The sequence below is a fragment of the Aethina tumida genome, chromosome 5 (genome assembly GCF_024364675.1).
Source record: "Aethina tumida isolate Nest 87 chromosome 5, icAetTumi1.1, whole genome shotgun sequence".
Lineage (NCBI taxonomy): Eukaryota > Metazoa > Arthropoda > Insecta > Coleoptera > Nitidulidae > Aethina > Aethina tumida.
In genome coordinates this window covers 11,566,840-11,591,648 of record NC_065439.1, presented here as the reverse complement: position 1 = coordinate 11,591,648, position 24,809 = coordinate 11,566,840, and the positions used below count along the sequence as shown (strand labels likewise).

The 24,809-nt window shown below is 29.5% G+C and overlaps 2 protein-coding genes across 3 annotated transcripts in view; both read right to left on the bottom strand.

The window, feature by feature from the left end:
- The window catches only part of LOC109593931 (octopamine receptor beta-1R-like), a 49,508-nt gene extending 45,984 nt beyond the window's left edge, over nt 1–3,524 (bottom strand). The window contains exon 1 of the mRNA XM_020009064.2: nt 3,312–3,524. The gene's annotated coding sequence lies outside the window, so the exon portion shown is untranslated. The remainder of the gene's footprint in view (nt 1–3,311) is intronic.
- A 2,370-nt stretch (nt 3,525–5,894) lies between these two features.
- Nucleotides 5,895–24,809, bottom strand: part of LOC109593933 (octopamine receptor beta-3R-like) — a 70,112-nt gene continuing 51,197 nt past the window's right edge. The window contains exons 3-5 of one of the 2 annotated variants that reach the window (XM_049967681.1): nt 16,496–16,607; nt 7,501–7,758; nt 5,895–7,443 (exon numbers count right to left, since the gene is read on the bottom strand). In XM_049967681.1, the coding sequence (XP_049823638.1) occupies nt 7,545–7,758; nt 16,496–16,607 (326 nt within the window). In that variant the 3' untranslated portion in view covers nt 5,895–7,443; nt 7,501–7,544. Of the gene's footprint in view, nt 7,759–16,495; nt 16,608–24,809 lie in introns of both variants that reach the window. The other variant, XM_049967680.1, reaches the window with a different exon arrangement.

The window sequence follows — 24,809 nt, the reverse complement described above, 5'->3', positions numbered from 1 at the left end:
ATATACGGTTTTGTAATTGAATTGTTAATTTGTACGCACAGATATTACTTAATGTAATGTCTGAGGACCTGTATATAATGTTTAGTAAACTTTTCAGACAATGTTTTTCTTGTGAAAGTTTTCGGTTTAAAACGAAAAACTTAGTGTTGATCTTGCAAACTTAAGTGTAATAATTAAGATGGGTTGAGTGAAGTTTTAGTATGTTAATTTTATTGCTTGCATCTTTAGTTTATTCAGCTGCAACTTGAAACTCTTAATTTAATTGAATAGATATTTTGTTTAATTTTATTTTTAATTATTTTGATTACTTCATGAACAATTGTTATTATTTTATATATTTTTTCAATTTAAACATTACCTCTTAAACCCACGTCAGCTTTATTAATTTAAAAACATATTTCGATCATATTGAATTCGTTCACTCAATTATTTATAAATCATATATAAAAAACATAAAAATCATTCGTTTAAACTCCACTCGAAAAACAATTAACACACTCACACGATTGGCTGAAGAAACAACAGTAAAAATCAAATTCTCATTTGTACCAAATAAATAACCCATGGAACGGAACCCATGATTAATTTAATGGCGGCATAATTCGGCCTGGATGGGAATTGCCTGTTCCATTATTTAAACGGCACTTCCAAATTCCGTGACATTCGTTTCGGACGTCAGTATCGAGTTCGAGTAAGTAAAAATGTCGGGAATCAACAGTATTTTCGTCAATCACTTCGTTCCAGATATCGATCCTCTTTACAATATAAAAAAAACTTATCTAAGTGTTTTCACATATTGGTATTGAATTGATAATACAATATTCATTAAGTTTACGATTCATCGGTCTTATCTAAAACCTTCGATAATCAGATAAAATAAATTAATCACTTAATCACAGCAAAAATTATATTCAAACAATCTGAATTGCGTGGAATTTGAGTTTGACGTACTACAATCCCGAATCTATTTCCGCGGTAATTGACAAAAAACAAAGGAAATTTCAATTTACATTTCATTTTGGACACGTTTATTTTAAATTGAGATTGTTTCAAAACTGTGAAGGAAATTGAATTGTGTCTTAATGTCTTACTTTCAGTTATTAAAATTATTGTGTACAGTTTGATGTGTTTTTCATAAAGAAATTTCAATTTAGGCGGATTCAAGTGATTAGCTTCAGCTGACGCTAAAACATCTTGCTAATTGCGATGGCCTACTCGTAATTGCGATTAATTAATATGTCATATCATTATCCTAATTTAGTAACTTCACAAATCAAATCTGTTTAATTTTCTGTTTTAATTATACCTGCCAATTTAGCTTTAAATTTAACTAATCTAATGATATAACAAGTAGGGATTTATTTTAGGAATGATAAATTATATTATATAATATTTTTTTAAATGTTAAACAAAGTGTAACAGAAAATAATAGAATTAAAATGAAACGTACCAAGTTTGAATATAAAATGTTTTTAAATAAAATGTTCTCGTGACCAGCGAATATACATATACTGAATAAGAAAAGGACGTTAATGAAAAGAAAAAAAAAACGGGAAAACGGGGACGGACAGAATATATTACAACTTTTACTGGAACTATGTTAAATGTCTGGACGTTTACATGTTTTATGTGGTGAAATGCTTATATTTAGAAAAAGTTTTTTTACTACAAAAAATGCTAGTGTTTATTTAATTTGTTACTGAAAAATTCTCATTCGCAGTTTTAATCATGGCAAAGTTAATTAATGTTAAATATGATCAAATATTCTGCTACCAAAATGACTATTTATAAATCTAATTTAATATGTAAAGGGTTTTAACCTTTTACCTAACATAAATGGTTCTGAATAATTTATAGTCATAACTTTGATGTAGTATCTAATAGAAAATGTAAGTTTTCATTCAATTTGAAAATTCATTCTGAAGATAAGTGAATTTAAAATCAATGAACCTACTTCTAGACACTTCCCGCTAATATTTTTAACCAATCAAACTGCAGTACCTTAACATCTAAAGCAAATTCAATTAGGACGTCACATTTGAAAGGTAAATTCCCTAGGAACAGGAACTTGTCTGCCGAACTAAGTTTGCTCACTGCAATAAAATATAATAAATATATTTGCAACTGTGTCTACGAATAAAAAATCATTTCCCAGCAGGAATACAACAAATTTGTATTTATTTTTCAAAAGAATACAAAGTGGAATAAATAATGTCGTGGATTTTCAACTGGGTGGAATACATGCGCCCAGGTTGCAAAGTGAATTCCATCCACATTGTATCGATTATTTACAAGAAAATACACGTGCCCAATTTTAAATAAATGAAGGAAAAATCAAACACCTGAAAAAAGTTACTTGTTTTATTTATATTGTAAATACATTTCACTGAAATAATAGTACATTAATGAATGGAAATGAAATATTAATAGAACAACATAAAATTTATACGCTGTGAATGTTTTGATTTATACTTTAAATAATTTACTAATGAATTTTATTCAGTGATTTTCAATACACTGTTTCAGTTAAACACACTATGTGAATATTGATTTTGTTCAAATATTTAAAACATTCGCGCTTCACTTTAATTAGTCGAATGATATTTTTTATATAGTTTCTATCTCGTTTAATCAAACAGAGATATTTTCGTAATTTATACGCCGTAACATTGGCTCTTAGTCGATAAGAAAAAAAATCACCCCCATAAAATATACGAAATGTAATAATATTATTTCATCCTTTATCGCATACTTTCTTACAGGAAATATTAAGTTGGATGGAACGACTTAAACGCATTAAAAATGAATGCATCATTATCTTGTCTTGTCTTTTCCTTTCTATTTTTTCTGTGACAAATTTGATAATTTTTTTTTAATAAAAGACATCAAAAAAGCTTCCACCTATTAGAATTAATAATTTATGGTATCCTGCATGTATTCTTTCTCTTAAAAGTAAAAAGGAAAATTTAATGAGGTTTAAAATGACTTCTTTAAAGTTTTCCCGAGTTGCATTTAATATTTTAACATTATTATTTCGTAATTGCTTTATAATTTTATTTTGCAATTTTGATGTATTAATTTAAAGAAAATATTTTAATATTTATTATTTTCTATATCTTTATATTTAAATAAGTATTGAAATGTTTTTTTAAACTTTCAATTTTTAACTTACCTTAAAAATATCTATATTATTTAATAACAAAAAATAATTATAAAACTAAGAAAAATATTGTAATATTTATTATCAGTATTATAAAATTAATAAATAAATTTTTATGTTATTTATATTATATATAAAAAAATCGACTTACTATTATAGATCATTTTGCCACTCAGCCAACCGTCCGGACAGTTCCATTACACCGCACCAAAAAGAAATCACAAGCGTCAAAAAAATTTCTACTTGAGAAAAATTCCCCGAAGAGCAGTACACACGCGTCTCGTGCCTCGTGCTCCCCTATCTTGCCGGTTTTCCCGCTTAGGTCGCGGTCGAGACGCACGGAACAACTGGGACCGACGACGACGTCGCTTTTCGCGGCTTTCCCGACGGCGCCCTCTCCCGTTGCGCCCGCCCATTTCGAACCCACCCGCTTTCCCGCTTTTCCCAGATCCGCGTCTTAATCAACGGTTAATTAGTGACGCTGCAACGGAGGCAATAAATCCGTTAGGAAATATTTTTATTGACTCTTATTACAAGTGCCGCCTTCTTGGGATTGAGCTTTAAGTTTTTTTTGTTGCTAATTTTGATTGAAGCAAGGGTGATTTTAATTATTGGTCTGTTTACATTTAATATCGTGCTCCCGAGGGATCATTAATTATGGACAGATGGAAATTTAATTTAATGGCTTAACAATTTATTAAATTCCTTTGTATATTGCTTTTTAATTGTTTTCTCGAGATTGTTTATTGAAATTATACATTAAGTTTATATTTAATATTTATGAAGTAGTATATAATTAATATTTTAGACATAAATTCTCAATTCTACATACTTATTGTGATTAATTAATATTAAAATGTCAAAACAATTTATTAATTAAATACACTGACAATTTATCTTTATGATGGAAAATAATTTGTTTTTTGCCCATAATAATAAAGTAGTAATTCGATGATCCAATTCAATTTGAATTTTTTATTTTCTGCAACACTACGTATTAAGTTAATGGGGAGGATTTTGAAGGATAAAAATAGCCCTTAAAAAGTGGATTCCACTTTGCTAATGCAAGACTGTTTTGTGAGGTGATTGCGGAAACCTTTTGTCATTTTCGTGCTTAGGTAAAAATACGATTACGATTTTTTCCTTTCTCGTTGTATGAGTAAACACTCCAGTGAATCGGAGACAAAGGGAACGCACTCGTGGACCGAATAGATCAAAGAAAATAAAAGCAAAATGGAAAAGAAGATGCTTAAGAAGAATTACAAGAGATCGTGCACAAAAGAAATCACGCGCAATTTACAATTTCTGCTTTTAATGTTTATTAATTCAATAGTTATTTTGACTTCGATCCAATTGGATTTTCTTATTTGATCTCTTAAAATTGTGTGGAAGCTGAAGTAATAGATCGCATGACTTTGTATCATTTTTTTATTGTTGCAGTTGCTTTTAATTTTATCTTAGGTTTGATGGTTGCGACATTTCCCTATCGAACACTAAAATAGTCATAAAACTCGCAACAAATTGCATAAAATTCTTTCAAACTAATTTTATGCACCATTTTTATTATTTTTTTTTTTTTTTGGTAATAAATTTTTAATTGACAAATTTTTATTGAACAAGTTGTTTAATAATTTAAAGATACTAGCTCACTAAGTGAAGTAGAGAAATCTGCCTTAGAATATTAATAAATAAAAATGTAATCTTTATTGGCAATTTTCTTAATAAGTTCAATATAAAAAGAAGTTTTCTTCGATTCGGAATTCTAGTGCAAAACTTAAAAGAAAGGTTCTGAAATCATTGTAGAATTAGAAATAGGATCCTGTTTAAACAAGAAAGGACCATTGTACCTTGTCAACTAGTGACATCTAGCCATGTATCAGGATCAATGTAATTTAGAAACCTTTATTTCAGATTTAAACATGAGAAAGTTGAATTGATATTTTATCACAAACATTAAATAAAATGGTTGGAAATTATGTTTTAATAAATAAAAACTAACAATTTAATAAACAATTTCAATATAAAAAGTTCAATATAAAAAGAAATTTGCTTCGATTCGGAATTCAAGTGGTAACTTAAAAGAAGGGTTCTGAAATCATTGTAGAATTGAAAACAGGATCCTGTTTATACAAGAAAAGACGACTGATCCTTGTCAACTAGTGACATCTAGCTATGAATCAAGATCAATGTAATTCAGAAACCTTCCGTTTTTATGAAGATTTAAATATGAGGAAGATGAATTGATATTTTATCGCAAACATTAAATAAAATGTTTGAAAATGGTGTTTGAATAAATAAAAACTAACAGTTTAACAAACAATATATTTATAATATAGTCATTAATACAGACATGAACACGAATGATTTATTTTACATTCGACATCAAGTATTATTTTTGTTTACAAAATAGGCCTATGAGATTGTCTTTTATGCCAGTAAAATAACGTTCAGCATTGTTTATATTATATATTAAGTATATAAACGATCTATTTATAATATGTATGATATTCATCAATATATATATAATATATGTATATGTATTTTATGACGAGGATAAATAAATTTTTTTGAGGCGAAAATAATATTATTTTATTTATACATGTATAACTAGATTTTATACATTTATACAAATCAACGAAACAAATATAATTTATTATTTGAATATGTGACATGTGATAAATTATTAATATCTAAAGATATGCCTCTATGAACTAAATCATGTAAAAACATTTTTATACAAAATCATCATAATTTTTTATACACATCAATGGAATGAACACAAGTTTACAGAATATCATTACACTTATTTTATTTATTTATATATCTCTATATTTTTATACATTTAAATATTCTACATCCAACAAATTTAACTAAATCAATACAATACAAATCAGTCAGAAACACAGTTGAATATTTGATTGAATCCAGATAAATTACGGGTGCAAAATATTTGTTAATTAAATGTTTTCAGTTTTTAGTTAGTTTTGCAAGCGTCGTTTTTTCCGTATTGAATCAAATTGGCAACTAAACAAAAAACACAATGGTGTATGTACATTTCCAAATTGTTTTGTTTTTGACTCCAATAAATTTTTTTACAGGTTATGCGTTTTTTCCATTTAAAAAAATACATTTGAGCGCCTTAAAATTGAAAAGGAAGACAGCAAAACTTCTAAACTCCACTTTTTTTTGTACGAAAACCTATCGACTAACACAAAAATACATTTTCAGTTATCAATACAATATTTGTCCATTATGCAAAACACAAATGCTTATTTACAAAAATAAAATCACATCGGTATATCACACATTCTTTTAAAAAAATTATTTACAATTAATGAATATAAATTATTATATGTTGCAATATCACAGAAAAACAGTGATTCAGTTTATATTAGTTTTTTGAGCAATCAGAAAAAATACAAATCGAAAATATTCCTATTTTTCCTAATTACTTTAAGCAGTAATTACGTATTTTCTGAGTGATGACACATGAAAAACTATGAGTCTTAAGTTATTGCTTTTGTATACGTTTATTCCACGTTCAGTTGTTGCGTGACGGAAATCATTTTACCTTTTTTGCTGCTGTTGTAGTACAATAATTATTGTTTTATTTTTCAGTTTTGTCGATGCATTCGTTTGGTCTATGATGGTGGTTTCAGAAATCAATTTTAATCGAATCAGAATGTTTTTACGTCCGCCCGGAACGACGGAAATGTTAATTTTTGCAGATTAAACGACAGCTGATTGTTCTTTAAACACTATCGATTGATTTCTAAACAGTTTAATAATTCAACGGCCACAAAATGTCAAGGTCCAACGAGGCCAAAGGGTTAAGTGAAATATTACATGTAACGTAAGCGATCACCTGGATTAAACATTGCGTTTATTACTTCAGGCAATTACACTGTCTAAAAAGTACAGCAATTTCGGAAATAATTATTATATTTAGTCTTGAGACGATCGAGTTGTTCAACAATAATCATGGTGTGTAAGAAAAGGTAAAAGGAAGATGGATAAACGGAATTAGATTTCTCGACTGCCACGAATACCTTTAGCTTTGATGTTTTTTCTACTTAGGAATGCCTGAATGGGCTTTGTGTCCGTGGCATTTGGAAGAACTACGAACTAGTCAGTCCTTTTGTACTAAAAAAAACTTAACCGATCGGAGAAAATTCACACATTTCAAGTGAAAATTTATTGTTACCTAGGAACCAAAATGCCAAAACATATTATCCTTGAACAAACCGAATGTCCCAGTAAACATCCTGCAACATCGTAATCTCCTAAAAGCATAGAAATGGCCTATAAGAAAAAAATAATCGTCTGCCATAAAATTTTACAATCACAGTCTCTCGTCCCGGTAGGCCGGACTAGCGTCCTGCGGCTAAAGGAACCTGGCCGGCGTCTTCCAGCAGGAGAAGCAGCACGGCATCGCGCACAGCAGCGTGTCCTTGAACGCCTCCCTGAAGTCCCGGTTGAAGTAAGCGTAGATCAGCGGGTTCAACGCTGAATTGAAGTAGCCCACCCAGAACAGCATGCCAATCAGCCAGTCCGGCGTCGGGCAGTAGTATTCGCCGCACAGCGTCGTTATCACGTACCTAAAATCAACAACGATAAATTTTTGTAATGGAACACAATGGAATAAAGGGACTAAGGCTCGAAAATATTTTAAATTATTCAAATTGGTCTAGAAGTTTAACAGTTTATGGGTAATTTTTGGTGCAGAATATAAAATAACTATTCGATTTTGTCTGTCAGAGTTTTTGTTATACATTTATAGTTTTATTTTTTAAGCTATGTATTTTTCAGTTTATTATTATGTCTAGCGTCTTAGACTCCCTGTTAAAAGGACGCAACAAACACAGGCGTAAATATTTATATATATCAAAATGTAGCGTGTAACCTAAGCTGAACACAATTAATTCAACATATCTCCTATGTGGTTCAGTTATCTTATAATATTGTTCACTTTTTGTAAATTAAAACGTTGAGAAATCACCTGCATCTTAAACGACCCTTCCAGACATAGTAACGGTCGACAAAAACTGATGAGACCCATGTTAATTCCTATCGTAAGGCATTAATGGGCGAAAGTAGTTTAAAAACTACGTATAAAAAGGACAGGACTCGTACATAAACACTTCAATGTCCAGATAAATATGTCTTTGGAGAGGTTATGTGGAAATTTGAGTAAGATCCTCACTGTGATTTGCCAAAGTTTTTCTTCATTGAAAGTTGAAAGTTGGAATGGTATTTGGTATTTCTTCAGACTGCGATTTAGGTTTTATTGTTGAATCTAGATTAGGATATTTCTGTAGCATTCCTTGTTTTCATTCAAATATTAGTACATTATACTTTAGACACTGCCTCTTTCCCATGGTCTACTGTTCCCATTATGTAAGTACTATGTTTTAATATAAAAACAACGCCAAATATAAATATGTAAATAAGAGGGAATGAAGTGGGTATAAAAAGATCAGTTAAATCTTGGGATATTTCAAGTACCTCTGGCAAATTGAATTTCATTATATTTATATCTCAGAAGATATATTTATTTCTTTACGTATGCCTTTTATCAGAACTGTATCTTTAAAACTAGATCTGATAGACCGATTGAAATTATATATATAATAAAAATATCCTAAATCAATTTATTTTCGTCATCATTTATTATAATCATATTCTCTATCAAGTCAGTTATTTTAGGATAACTTTTAAATTTTAATTACATTGATTCCCAATAGTGTAATCCCGACTGAACCTATAATTCCCGTCCGAAAAACGACCCGAATATAAATTAATGAAGGGAGAGTGCTATCCTCTCGTTGACCGGACGTGGTGCCAAAGTTGGCTGGATCCTTATTTCCGACCCGTCCCGCCGGGGAATTCCCCAAGGTGACGGCACGCATAATGCTCCTACTCGGAGACGCAAATTCGCATTTTCTCCTTTAGTTTCCCTCGAAGGAAAAGGTGTGCGGTTTTGTTAATTAAATTGCGGTGCCCTCAGTTAATCAAGTGTGCTTGTTGTGCACTTGTGATATATCAAAAAAATAGGTCGAGCCGTAGAATGTCCTTAATTAAGATGGACATGACATGTTCCCGTTATTCCTCTGGGTAATATCTTATGTTGGTGGGAATGGTGGGATAATGGTTGCGGTTGAATCATTCATTGATTTTGACGGCCAATTAATTCTGACTTGGTTCACACACAATAAGATCAATAATTTAAATTCAACTTGAATTGTTATTGTTACTGTAGATAATAATTTCAATCTAAGGAGCAAATAATGTTTTAAATCAAGTAAATATTTACATTATATGTAGGTAGAAATCAATACACTATAATGAGTACAAGGTGACACAAATTATTATTTTGTAATATATCCTATTCTCCATAAACAACAACATTGAATATCTTGAATATTACTACGTTTTATCACAAATCACAAATTTTTTTATTTGTGTATTTTTATAACATTTGTACAGTTTGGTACACCCTGTGTATGCGATTGTTTGAGATAATAGATATTTAAACAAAATTAAGCTCATTGAATATCGGACTTTGCATGTGCACGTTAATCCTTCGTCTTATTAAGGCAAAACCCGTGTACACAAAACATGTAATTCAGACTCAAGCTAGCTTAAAGTAATTAATTAATGCGTGGAAAGCGAACAGATTATTTTCCAATATTAACGGTTCACATTGTTTCCTGTTACCAGTTAATAATCAAGTTTTGATTACAAGAAACTTTCCGACTGATCGCACGGAATGCAACTATCGGATTTGCACCAACCCATCAACTAACTAAATATCCATTTCCTATTAAGAAAAGGTACACAACTCCGAAACAAAGAACCTTTGGCTTATAAATAAACCTTTATGTGGTTGTTTCGGAATTCAGCAGACCATAATCTTTCGACATGCTCAGCCTTTGATCCTGTATCACAACCAAATGTGTGTTTTTACTGTTGCAAAAGGCTTATTTTGTCCGAGTAAAAAATTAATTAGTGGGCCAGTCCATGTTAATTGGATTAAAATATATATGACACGATAATTCGCAGTTTAAAAATTTAATTCCGTCCTGCATACATTTCCTTACTTTTAATAGGAAGCAGGAACGGGTTTTAAAAATGTGCACGCTTTAAAGGATATAATTTGAATGTGAAATTGGTTGTTAAAAAAACATTTCTGGAACACATTTATGGTAATATTTATGTATTAAAATGCATCATTCTGTTTGTTTGTTTTTTTGTTTCAAATGAAAGAATAGTTTTGTTTCTAAAATGTAGAAAAATCAGAGCTTTCCAAGAATGTATTAATTTTATTATATACTCGTATATTCATTCTGGATCCTTGAAATGAAGAGATCAATCACAGTTTTGACCTTTTCAGGGTTAAACTGTTTATTGCATAAAAAATTGGACAATAACATAAATAAACAAGAGTTACATGAAGAAGAATGATGGATATGGTAGTAGTAGTCCTTTTTTTATTTTGAGACCTAATTTGAGTCTCTAATACAACATGTGATCATGACAAACCAAAACGACTTTCTATTGACTACCTGATTGTTTGGCCTCTTGGTAGGTAGTCAATATGTAAAATTTCATCGTAGAGTCATCAAAATCTTTCCTGCTTAAGACTTCATTAAGTTCTGTTCTTCCAAGTTTACAATCTTCGACCCATTGTCCAAATGTCTAATTTAGTTATCCTTATTTGAACCAATTTAGAATCCTAAGTAGAATGGTAAATACCATTTTTACAATAATGAGCCATTTAATTTTTTGTTAGTTTACTGGTGATAAAACTAAAATATACTTAAAAATATGAATGTCCGTGAAATAAAATTAAAATATGAAACGTTCCCCAGAGAAAATATTTAAATAAAACAGCACAAAAGCAATAATTAAACTATGGATGAAAGAATGAAAAGTTTATGACCAACAAAATTATTGCTGTCATTTTTCTGAAGGAAATTCAACATTAAATCACTTCTAAGTAAGCCGACGATAAAAAGGTATCAAGAACAGGGAGAGAAAAACAACCTCCAGTCCTAAAACCATAAAACTTTCAAACATTGCGGTTTATATGTTATGATGCACCGCGTATAAAAAGGGCGAAGAAGGTTGTTAAATAAAATATAAGATTATACCGCCAGATGTCGGAACGTAACTTGAACAACCACGTTTTCAGCTCTCCTTTACATTTCGAACGTGCAACAAGATTTATGGATTCCTCGTTGTTCAGTATCTCTGCAGAGTTTTGTTAAAGAAAACATAATTATTTTAGAAGTCACATTCATAAAAAGACTTTAATATTATGGCAGGAAGTGTTCGTCTCTTGTTTCCATTTTTCGTTCCGTTCTAAAAATAGAAATGCGCGTTTGGGGATCAATGGCGTTTTGGCCTGGCGGATCGGCGTATTCCCAGCTTATATAAATGCGGAATATTAGGTCTGATAAAGCGAATGACTATCCACTCCGTCGGTGGATAAGATCCGCAAGGTTTCGCCCTTTTCACAGAGACTAATAACTCTCGAAACACTGGGAGATCCGTATTTGATATAAAATTTATTTATACTATTTTTTCTCCTTTTTATTGCACCAAATAAACTTCAAATGAAACTGTTTTATTATGCTTAATACACTAGAGGATAAACAATTTAAATCATTTATTAGAGATTTTAACTTATATGAATTCCCATTAGAAATTGTATCTTAAAACTACTAAAGAAATCTGGACAAAAAAAGGTCTCGTTGCAAAAGGAGTCGAGCAACAAAAGCACTTTTATTTGACTTTATTTGATTATCTGGGACGACAAAAGGGAACATAAATTTATTCTAAAGCGACATCAAAGCAACGTCTATCGAAACTCAGGTATATAGAATTAAACTTTTTTATGTGGGCTTTTAAAAAAGCCACACGCAACTTATATTTTTATATAAAAATATATATCCCCAAAGTATTTCCGAATATTTTTACCTTGCAATTTATACTTTAGAAAGTTTTACATTTAAATTTGTACAAGCAACAAATGAGTGCATAGAAAACTGGAAAATGTAACTTTTAACGAATGAATTTGTAATAATTCAATTCCCTGAGTGCTCGAAAATTTGTTGGAGTCGCTCTAATAATTTTAAATATCGGTGAATGCGTCAGAATAACTGGAAAACGCTTTAATAGCAATTGAAACTGTGACAGACAATAGAACTAATTTAGTTTCCCTTGTCCATGTTGATGCTAGAATGCAAGAGCTTTCGGGTCAATAGCCAGTTAAATGTATTGGTTAATTTACTGTCACTTGTCTTCAATTATCGGAGATCAATTGTGTTTCTGGCATGGATGTCCTAGCAAATGGATCCTTTACTACAACAAACATGTTACCTTACGACACGTGGATGTCCAGTGCTTATTACCAATCAAAATACAGAAAAGGGTCGTCGTAATTTAATTAGAACAGATCTAAGTAAATATTTACACGACGAATAACAGCTACAGCAAATTAAATAAACTTCAGCCAACTGAAAGCACAAATACACTAAAGGTATCTTATCTAATTTACCGACAAAGGAAACTTCGGTGCACTTCTGTTTGTAAAATTAATTTATTACAATATTTTTCGGTACACGAACTAGAATAAATGACCCAATAGAAAATTGTCTGGAGGCGAAATATCATTGGGCAGAAAAAGTGCCACTTTAAAATGATAAATTTTAGCTATAAAGGGAGAAATTTGGCCTATTTGCAATGCACTTCACACTATCCGAGCGTTTTCTGTAAATAAACTTGTTTACCATTTCCACTTTCCACTATACTCCAATCCGCCATGAATATTTCATCGTTGCTCCTTTTTTTTTACATTCGCACCTTTGTTCTTATTGCCTTTCGCGTATGCCATTCAATTTCGCCAGCAAATTTTTATCGTTTCCCCCAAATCCCCTTAATGCAAAAACATCAATTAGAGATACAAAAGGGAATGAATAAGATTTACTGAGTCGCGCAAATCGTTTTGACATGGTCCGAAAACAATTTGCTTTTGGTTGCTTTACAAGCAAAGTTCGAGATCGCATTAATTCAAGGGTGGAAGATCTGGCGAAAAGCCATTATGCATAGACAAGAAACTTTCAGATGAGATAATAATGGACCCTGTGCTTTAATTCCGAACTTAAACTGGGGAATAACCGACTCGGCTCCTAATTATTTCAATACGAGGACCCTTCAATGTGATCTTCTGTGTTTTGTGTGTCGATCCTTTCAAATGGAAAATTCATTCGCATACTCATATCCAAAATCCTTAATTCGGGATTGTAATTTGATTCACAATTTAGTACGTTCGTTCTTTAATGGATGAGGTTTTAACCTTTAAGTCTTTCAATTAAATTTAATATTAGGTAATGGAATATATAATTAACTTCTTTAAGTAACTAAGCTTTCTTTAGAATAAATTGTTCTTCAGTCTCTAGTTTCAAGATCCTACATTAATTGATATTTATTTGAATATCGTTCATTGTCTCGGTGAAATTTCTAAGCATGGAACATGGTAACAGTTGGGCTGAAAAGTTCATAGGCTAGCATAGAAACAAATCTTTTTTTGATAGAATTTGATTTTATTATTCAGGCAACTCCGAGGGCGATACAACGATTATAGCAGTCAAAAAAATTTTTCGATACCATTTTTATAGTACGATTTGTTTTTAGCCTCAAAATAGACTTCAGTCCACTCGGCTGACTCTCCGTTGGACTCCGGTGTGAAATGATGAAGCCATGTTTCATCCATTGTCACATATCGACGCACATATTCCGGTTTATTACGATTGAACAGCTCCAAACACTGCTCAGAATCATCAATTCGTTGTTGCACTCACTTTGAACAGAGCTTTCGCATACCTAAATATTCATTCACAATGTGTCCACTGACTGTTTAAAATCGACATTTTTTTTTTTCTTATTTATATTGAAAATCTTGTTGGAAATGGTAAAAAAAATACTGTGAAAGTTACAGCTCTTGATATTAATATTAAGAGGTGCCGCATCGTAAATTTTAATTTTCCGTTTAAATAACACGGGAACGGTGTTCTCTTGGATTTTGACATCATTTAACTCTCGTTAGAGATAATATTTCTAAATGATCAAAACAGATTTTTATAGAAAATTTAACGCTCTACAAAAAATGTCTCTTACAATTTTTTGATGTATTCATTTTTTCAAAAGTTATTTAGTTGGATTGATTTAAAATTTTGACATTTTTCTCATTTTCTGACGCAACCATCAACTTTATGGGAAAATTTTATATGACATTTTTTATAGAGAATTCAATTTCCTATAATTTATCTCCGAAAAAGTATTTGATATTTTTTACAGATCATAAGTTATCTGCAGAAAACTAAAAATTTTATTAAATAAATGTTATTTTACTGCTTAAGATTAAGCATTTTATTTAAATAAATAGATTTTTACTAAAAAAATTGATTGTTTATTATAATCAAAGTAGTATATATCGTTACACTAACAGACTTTTACTAAAATTTGGCAAGACATTTTTTGTAGAGCGTTAAATTTTTTATAAAAATCTGTTTTGATCATTTTGAAATATTATCTCTAACGAGTGTTTCAAAATCCAAGAGAACACCGTTCCCTTGTTATTTAAACGGGAAATTAAAATTTACGATGCGGCACCTCTTAATATTAATATTAAGAGCTGTAACTTTCACAGTGCTTTTTTTATCATTTCCAACAATATTTTCGATATAAATAAGAAAAAAAAAAAAAAAAAAAAATTGTCGATTTTTTTGAAACACTCTAGTCCAACACGTTCTTTTGGTATCTTTAGGGTCTCAGCTATCTCAATCAACTACTTTACGGTTATCCGAAATTATTGTGTGGACTTTTTTGATGTTTTCGTTGGTAAAAGCCTCTTTGGGGCGTCCACTGCGTGCATCGTCCTCGGTGTTCATTTCGCCTTGTTTAAACTTACCAAACCATTTCTCAACGGTTGATTTTTCTGGTGCAAAGTCCGAATAATGTTTATCTAATCAAGACTTGGCTTCAATAGTATTATATTTTTTTCTCCAAAAAGCAATGCTTTATTAACACACGAAAATTTATCCAACTAAACCAACTTCACTCAAAATGCTATAACTAATAAACTAATAGTGCGACAGTCTGTCAAATTTATGCACGAGCCTTTTGAAGATTAGGGCTAACTGAAAATCATATGGATTTAATACTAGTAGCTCCATTTATGCGTCAGCCTACGAACTTTTCAGCCCAACTGTTATGTAATTTAGTACTTTCATTTGAATGATTTTAGTTCAACCAATATCGAAATCGAGCATATTCTACTCTAAGTGAGTCTGATCCCCCGTTTTCAACAGTAAAATATTGGAGGGTAGTAAATTGAGTACCATGTTATCAGAAAGTCACCAAAGCTGTTACATTACAAAATATTTTGAATACAATGCACGATAATCAAATTTGTTAGAAATTGGAAAAAAGCTTTTAAATAAAGTATACAATAACACAAGAATATATATTTATTAAAATAATTCATAATAATAAAACGTAAATTACTTTTTAGTACTACATAATATTTTACTGTTTTTGTTTCTGACAAATTTAATTCTGTCAACAACAAAACCAGATTGTAACGAGCTTCCACAACACGGAGTGCAATAATTGACCAGACCATGGTTTTCGGTTAGTAGAACTGATAATCCAGAATTAATACGAAGTGAGTTGGTGCTTGCTCAACAAACGCAATTAATACCAAATGTACACATGAAACTAATGATTCGTTTGTGAAGTAGAATTCATTCCGGTTTAATTAGGAGCTCGATATACCATCTGTCTTATCCCGATTCAAATCCGAATTCGACGTGGACGTCAGAAAACGGGGGAGAAGCGAAATAGTTTATCGCGTTCGAGACACGAAACGGCATGAACGGTAAATTAGCTCGCGGCAGCTTGTTTTTTTTTTGAGAGACTTAAAAAGCCTCTTATTTCAACGAACTTGACAAGGGTCCTACACATTTCCAACGGCAACGAAAAGACTGCGCCTCCGAAATTTCATAAGTAAAGCATTAAACAAACATTACCTCACTATATTGAAGTTTTTCAACCCGGATCTTCAAGCCACTTTCCTTCCGTCGGCTAAAACTTTAGTTTACGGATGATGAAGAAAAAAAAAGTTTCAGCACTCGTTACAAACAATTTGCAACGCTGAAACACTGGTAACAATTTTGCAGGAGTCGCGTTTTCGTAGAGGAGGAAGAGTCTTTTGTGCGCGGCTCTTTGAAATTTACGCTAGAATTGTAACAATATATCTTAACTTCTTACCAGAGAAAAAACGGGAGCCAACACAACATGAAAGCGCCCATTATTATACCAAGCGTTCGCGCCGCTTTGTGCTCCGCTCTCCAACTTTTCGATTGTTGCCGGATCGTCGTGCCTGCAACAGAAAAAAAAGGGAAAATATTCACAGAGTTTTCGAAAGGTCGAGTGTTTTGAGTAGTCGATTTGCATGTCGAGTCGTTTTTTTTTGTGCTGGGTAAAAAACGCCGGTCCATTTTTACCCGCTTGACAATCCGGAAAATTCAATTAGTGCGGGTGCGTTAAACGTCCCGAATCAACATCGTAAAAATTGTGCGCGAAACATTATTTAAATTTTTTGGGGTGCCTCTTTTGAAATATTAAATTACCAGGTCAATAATGGAGTGAATAAATATGTAAAGTAAAACAAACAAAACCAAAAAATGATTACTTTCAAGTTTTTTGGCGTTAAATTATTAACGGAAATAATTTCTATGTAAATATTAACAGAAAATATAATTAGTCAGTTTTATTTAGATTAGAAAAACACAAGGACTACCAGTAAATCATTCAAGTTTTTGGTCGTTGAATTATTAACTAAAATAAATTCTGTGTAAATATTAAAATAGAAAATATGATTAGCCATTTTAAGCAGAAAAAACTATGTTTTTCTTCGATAAAAATTGACCAAATTTTTAATATAATATTGTCAATGAAAATAATTATAATTCCTTCATTAATATTATTAAATTAGGAACTACGTCTGTGTGTTTAATTCATAAAGAAAATGATTAGAAAAATGAAAATTGTTTGACAAATTATTATCAGAAATATTTTCTAAATAAATATTTATATCATAGGAAATATATTTAGTATGGTTTATATTGATTAAGAAAAACAGAAACTGTGTTTTACCAATAAAAAAATTGATCACAAAGTTGAAAATTATTATATTCATTTTTTTTAACGTTTAATTATTAAGAATGTTTGTTCTTTGTTTTTTTATATTATTTTTATATTTTGTTTTGTATACAGGGTATTTCATAATTTATACGAAATTTTTTAACCAGATGCATTTTTAAATAATAAGTCGATTTGTTAAAAAAATTCTAATAAAAGTCGAACAGAAAACGAGATGTTAATGTTTGTAATCAATTATTATTCTGTAATAGGTTAATATTTTTCTAAAGAAAATTGGAATAAATCAAATATTCAAACAAAAACCATATTTTATTCAATAAAAGAATTTCCAGACGCTAAATTATTGACAAAAAATATTTTGTATGAAAATTTTAATGCGGTCTGTTTTATATAGATTAAAAAACAAAAACTATGTTTAATTCAGTAAAAAATTAATCAAAAACCCAAAAATGATGAAATTTTTCAAATAAATGATGATAAAATATTTTCGATATAAACATTAACAATACAATTAATTTGTTTATATAAAACTGGATTCATTCATTTCTAATTGATTCATTTTAAATTATTAACGAAAATATTTTATATATAAATATTAAGGAGAGAAATATAATTAATACAAATAATATATATAAATATAAATATATAACACTTTTTTTATTTTTTAAAGAATTCATTAGAAAACTAAAAGTAATCACATTCTTATTATTTGAACGAAAATATTTTGTATACAAATATTAATATAGAAAATACAATTAATGTAGATTAAAAAGTAGAAACTCTGATGTTAAATTACTAACAAAAATATTTTTGATACAAGTATTAATTAAAAATTTTATATTAAGAAGAGAAATACAATTAATCTAGTTTTACAGATTCAAAGAAAAACAGAATCTTTATTTCATTTTTTAAAAAATTAAATTTAAAATGATGATATCCTAATTATTTGTAGTTAAATACTGCACGAAAATATTTTATATACAAATATTAATGAAGGAAATACAATTAATCCTTTTTTATAGATTGAAGAAATATACTCTCTATTTTATGTTTTATATAAAATAAAAAAAAAACGAAATTCCGCTAAGTAATTGACCAGAAATGATAACGAATGATCTCAAATTCTTTGATGATCATTTATTAAGGGAAATAATTTCTGTTTATCAATTAATATGGTAAAATTCTGCCATACAGAATAAAAAATAAAAACTGTTTCGTTAAATAAAAAGTTTTGTATTTTATGAAGCTGTACAACATTTTCATAACTAATTATAGTTAATTGTGGTTTTGGTGAGTGATTAATCCAGTTTGAGTTTAAGTTTTGTACTAGACAAGATACCTTCAGTGAACTGAGCTAATGGATTAATTTTTATAGATTAAAAAGTAGAAACTCTGACGTTAAATTACTAACGAAAATATTTTTGATACATGTATTAATTAAAAATTGTATATTAAGAGAAATACAATTAACCTGGTTTTACAGACTCAATGAAAAACAAAAAATTTAATTTATTTTTTAAAAAATTGATCAAAAGTTAAAATGATCATATTCTATTTATTTGAAGCTGAATTATTTACGATAATATTTTATATACAAATATTAATGAAGGAAATACAATTAGTTCTTCTCTCAAATTCTTTGATGATCATTTATTAACGAAAATAATTTCTGTTTAGCAATTAATATAGTAAAATTCTGTTATACAGAACAAAAAATAAAAACTTTGTTTCGTTAACTAAAAAGTTTAGTTTTGTGTTTTATGAAGCTGGACAACATTTTGATAATTAATTATAGAGGATTAATTGTGGTTTTGGTGAGTGATTAATTCAGTTCGAGTTTAAGTTTTGAACTAGATAAGATACCTTTTGCGACCTGAGTTAATGAATTAATTTTGATGTAGCATCTTTGCAACATTTCCTCGTAATTAAAACGGTTCCGTTGAATTTGTTTACACGTACATCGTTAAAAACTTTTTTGAGTCGATTTCAATTTAGGGAAATTCTCAACATAAATAAGCCAGTAAAACACCCGAAATATACTGAATTTTCTGTTTTGTAGCTGTCAACGGCGATGCGAGAATAAAATGTGTGGCTGTGACAGTGAAACGAAATCAGGAATTTGCCCTGAACCCAAATAAAGTTTTATTATATTAGCTTTTTTTCAAACAAATCGTATGCATAATAATTAATTCTCTATTTACTTATTCATCGCTTGGTGGTTTAAATTTGGGTAGATAAACATTGTTCACGTTAATAAAACATATCAGTTCGAATTAGGAAAGTTTGAGTCATTGTTGGGTAATCGATCAATTTGTTTTCGGCCTGAAGGAAATGTCCGTTTCCCGGTTTTCCTTTGCCATATCAGTAGAACCCTTGTTGTCTTTGACACTTCTGAACAAGACGTATTATATTCGAATGCCAATGCCTGTTTACCTCGCTTTTTCCTATATAAAAAACGATTTGATGGAACAGTAAATATAATTTCGAGATCGATAAAGCAAGAAATTTAAATATCGGACTCGATCAGTAACTTTTTAATGGTTCTTTTTATGATAATGGTTTCGTAATGGCAATTGACAAAGTTCAGTGAATAAATTACATGCCATAAACAAACCCAAAAGACGGACAGATTGTTGTCGGAATTCCAAATAAATAAAACGAGAAAAGAAATCGAGTATCTGTTGTGGCCCTTCATCTCAAATATTGATCTCGTCTTACTATCTAATGAAATGTCTCTCGAATTTAACCAAATACCTTTATTGGTTTTCACGAGCTTGAGACGATAATTGAAATTTCTCTAACTTTTTCAATTGCACTTGTATGTTGTGAACATCTTTAGCCGCTAGAACATATTAAAAAACTAATTTTAAACCCAACTTTAGTTGAACTAATTCAATTAGTAAAAATTAGGTCCGGAGCTAAAACACGGGTTACACAAATACCGAAGTACAAACTTAATTATATTATAATCCGCGTCGGGGTAATTTTAATACACGCAACTCTTCAACTTTATCCAGTATCAATTTGTGACTTAATTGCATAATTAAAATGATTCCTGCGCAGTAATTAAAATAAATTTTCTTTGTGACTGTGCAGTAAGAAAAAAAGGGAACCGTCTCGAGGCAGTGAGAAGTTCGTAACGAGTCGAAACTCAATTAGAATTTTAATAAGCAACGACTAATTAGGAAAGGGACATTTAAAGTATCACTCTCGTCCCGAAACCTTCTCCCTTTTCACTAAATTATCCTTTCTTGGAGGACAACACTCGTTTTTCCCTCACTTCATAGTTTTACCGTTCACAATAATTCGATTATAAATGTTGAATTTATTTTTCGACGGGGCGAGCGGGACTCTCACCCGGATTCGCGAGAGTTTTGCGTGTCCGGACTCTAAATGCGAGCATTTGTGATAAATCGAACCGTTCTGAATATCCATCCGTTTTGAATGACGTTAATCGGTTTTTAATGCGCAGGAAAGAAATCGGTCTGCAGGAAATTACTCGAATGAGTATTGCATTTTATCTTCCGTTATTTATACAAACGTAAAATACATTTTTTTCGTAGTTTTACTTTCGTTAATCGCTTATGTTTCATGCGTCGATATTTCGAATTTACAGAACAAAGCGCGGCCTACCTGTAATGTGGATGGAATAAAATATTGAAAGTTGGGGATTTGGGTTAAAATTTAACGTTTACATTAAAACCACCGAGTATTTAAAACCGCTACTCTGATGAATATTCAATATTTGGACTGCGTCGTGTAATAAATTTTAACGATGTAATTGCAAATATTCTAACTATTATTATTAATCAAGATAAAATACATCATTCGGAAATTTTCATATTTTTGATCCGTTATAAATTGTAAATATAAACAAGAATTAATGGTAATTACGAAAGTTTCATACAACTTTGGAAATTGTCGTCGTAGTTGCTTTATTCTGTAATCTTTCTTGTTCAATGAATATTAATTACTTAAAGCACAATGTTTAAATAAATTTAAATGAAAATAATTAATTGAAATAAATTAGTTGGTGCAGAAAATTCACAAACAAAACTTAATAAGCAAAAAAATGAGTTTAAAATTCTGAACAATAAAGTTTGTTTTCTGTATAGAAAAGAATCGGGGAACAATAAAATTTATTTTGTCAAAATTCAATTCTACAAGTTGTTTTTAAAATAAGTAATTAAAATTAGGGGGAGTACACTTTTTCTTTTAAAAGTGGAGTTATATTTCCTTATAAAGAGAATTTAATTAGACGTCCTATAGTACTAAATTTCCAATTCATTTTTCAGATTCAAATATGATAAATTGAAAGAAATTTGAAATATCTCATTCTATTCAAACGAATTTAGTACCATTGGACAAATAGTTGAATTCTCTTCATAAAGAAATATTTTCGTCTGTCCTTCACTTAGGACGCCAGTTTAAGCACAATCATAATGAGAGAAATGCGTTCTTTAAAATGGAATAGAAAGTCGGTTCATGATAGGACTTGTTGCATCAAAGAAAGGATGAATATATTTTTTTAAACGAATAAATAAAAATTAAAAATTTCAAAATTGACAAGAAAAAAATTATAAATATTAATAATAAGTGACGTTACGTAAAAATCAAGTTACTCAATCCGGTTTTGACACAATAAGAAATATTCGAATAAATAAACGTTATTTTTTCAATCGTTTAGTAAAAAAGTGCCCCCTTATATATAAAACAAGATTAATACTATAAATCAGTTAATTCCGACAAAAAAGGGGTATCTCGTTTCAGCTGAAAACACAGACATGGTTTAGAAGTTTGTCGGTGCCGACGAAACCCGTTTAAAATTCGCTGTGATGTTTTTAATCAAGACAGTTTAAGGTAAACAGTTAAAAAATCAGCCTAATCCGGCCAAAGTGCAGACAATTAAATTATACTGGCAAATTGGTTAATTAAGCGAGAGCACCGTCAAAAGGCTGAGCCTTTATCGTTTGCTGCATATGTCGGTAATTACGTTAAGTACTAATGAAAACACGATATGTGATATACGCGATTTGCCGTGTTTTCAGCCTGAACTTAACTATTAATTAATGGTGGATGACTGACTCTTCGGATTCTCTTCTCAGGCTTCTAAGATAAATAGCGATTCGTGACTCGAACAGGTGGTCTTTTCAAATCCGTTCTGCTCATAAATTATTATCGGTTGACGCTTAAATTATTATGTGTTCGTATTAAATAGTATCGTAAATTTATGAATATTATAATAAAGTTCAATAACAAGTTACGTTACAAAGTAAAGATATGTTTCTATTAAATTATGACACTGGTTTAAGAAATTTCAAAACTTTGAAATATAGAATTTTTTTCTCAAAATTTTCAAATTTGTGTTTTTCTTTTTATCATATCACTTAAAACGACGTCCGGGACTAACGATAAACTCCTTTAAAATGAATAATATTTAGTCCCAAAGCCATATTCACATCCAACATACAATGGTACAGAAATCTTTTCGATCAGAATGAATATACTTGGGTGCAGCAGAAGGAAACTCAATTTTCATGCATAAATGTCTATTTGCAGTCTCATTCACCATTTTTTCAGTATTCTAATATTCTTAAAATTTACATTTTGCATGAAATTTCGAATTTCTCTGGCTATAACTTAGTTATTTTTCTGTATATTTAAACTTATTAGGTATCATTGGATGCACAATTTACTCACCTTTCTACTAAAATATTATTAATCCCAACCGTGCAAGCCGTTTATTCCGGACTGCCCATTAAGTAAAATGATAAACCGAAACCACAAATTAACTGGCTGAATAGCCCAAATGAAATAAATAAATGAAATATTCCAACATTTTCCCTAAAATGTGTAAAAGAAAATTAGTATATTTTTGCTGTAAACTCGTGTAATTGATTTTCAGAGTAACAAAAGACAAATAATACGGTTTAATTTTAATGATGTTTATTTTGTTTAAATAATGATATATGACTTTATATTTACTATTTAATTAATTCATGGCTTATTTTATTGCGAATTTGTGTTTGTTTAACATATTAACATGTTAGGGATGTTAAAACATTTATTTAAATTATTATATATAATTATTTAATTAAATTACCTTGATCAAAAATCAAATTACTGATTTAAATTACTTTTATAATTAGTAAAATTATATTACTGTTTATTTAATATATTATTAAATTCGAAACTTTCTATAAATAATTTATAATATAATAATTTTGGGATAAAATCAGGTAATTAATTTAAATTACATCCAATAAAATAATACTGACATTATTTTGAATTTTAACATTTCTTTTTAGTACAAACATATTTTATATAGTATTATTTTTGGGTATATTAACACACTATAAGCGGGTCGGGTAAAAATACCCGTCTCGAGAACTGTTGATTGTTACCGAGCCGGGTAATTTTTACCTTTTTGAATGTACTTACTTTAAAAGCGGGGTGAGATAATTTTACTCTATTAGCTTACATACGGAACTGAAAGAATTATCTTTTATTTTTTGTTATCATTCAACAACTTAGTTTGGACTATGCTTTGCTACCCGCCTATAGTGTGTTAAAATAAAATAATAATAAAAAATAGGATTCACGAATTATTTTAATCGTATATATTAGTTTGTCCAAAGAATTCATATATACTTACAATATTCTTAATAAAGAGAATTTATTCTTATCAGGATTTATATTATTTTATTGAAAAGGTAAATAATAATTTCCTTAAAATATCAAAGTCTAAATATTGCTGATGTCGTTAAAAGCTAAAGGTGATTTCGAAAATGATAATGTTGATAATAAATACTCATTTGAAAATACAATAGGAAAACATTTTCTTTTTTTTATTTAGCAAATGAAAAAATCACTTAAAATGACGTCCGGGACTAAAGATAAGCTTCTTTAAAATGAATAATGTTTAATCACAAAGCCACATTCAACATACAATGGTACATAAATCTTTTCGATCAGAATGAATATAGTTGAGTACAGCAGAAGAAAACTCAATTTTTATGCATAAATCTCTATTTTCATGCTCATTGGCCTTTTTTTCAATATTCCAATTGAAACTTTCTTTAAATAATTTATAATATAATAATTTTGGGGGTAAAATGAGGTAATTAATTTATGAAATTATTTTGAATTGTATCATTTCTTCTTAGTACAAGCATTTATATATATTAACTTGATTTGGTTGTCCAAATATACTTTTAATACTTTAATAAAAAGAATTTATTCTTAGTAGGATTTATATTATTTTATTGAAAAGGGAAATAATTTCCATGAAATATCAAGCTCTAAATATTGCTGAAGTCGTTAAAAGCTTAAGGTAATCTCGAAAATGATAATATTCATAATAAATATGAAACAATACACTCATTTGAAAATAAAATGGGAAGATATCTTTTTTGTCTAT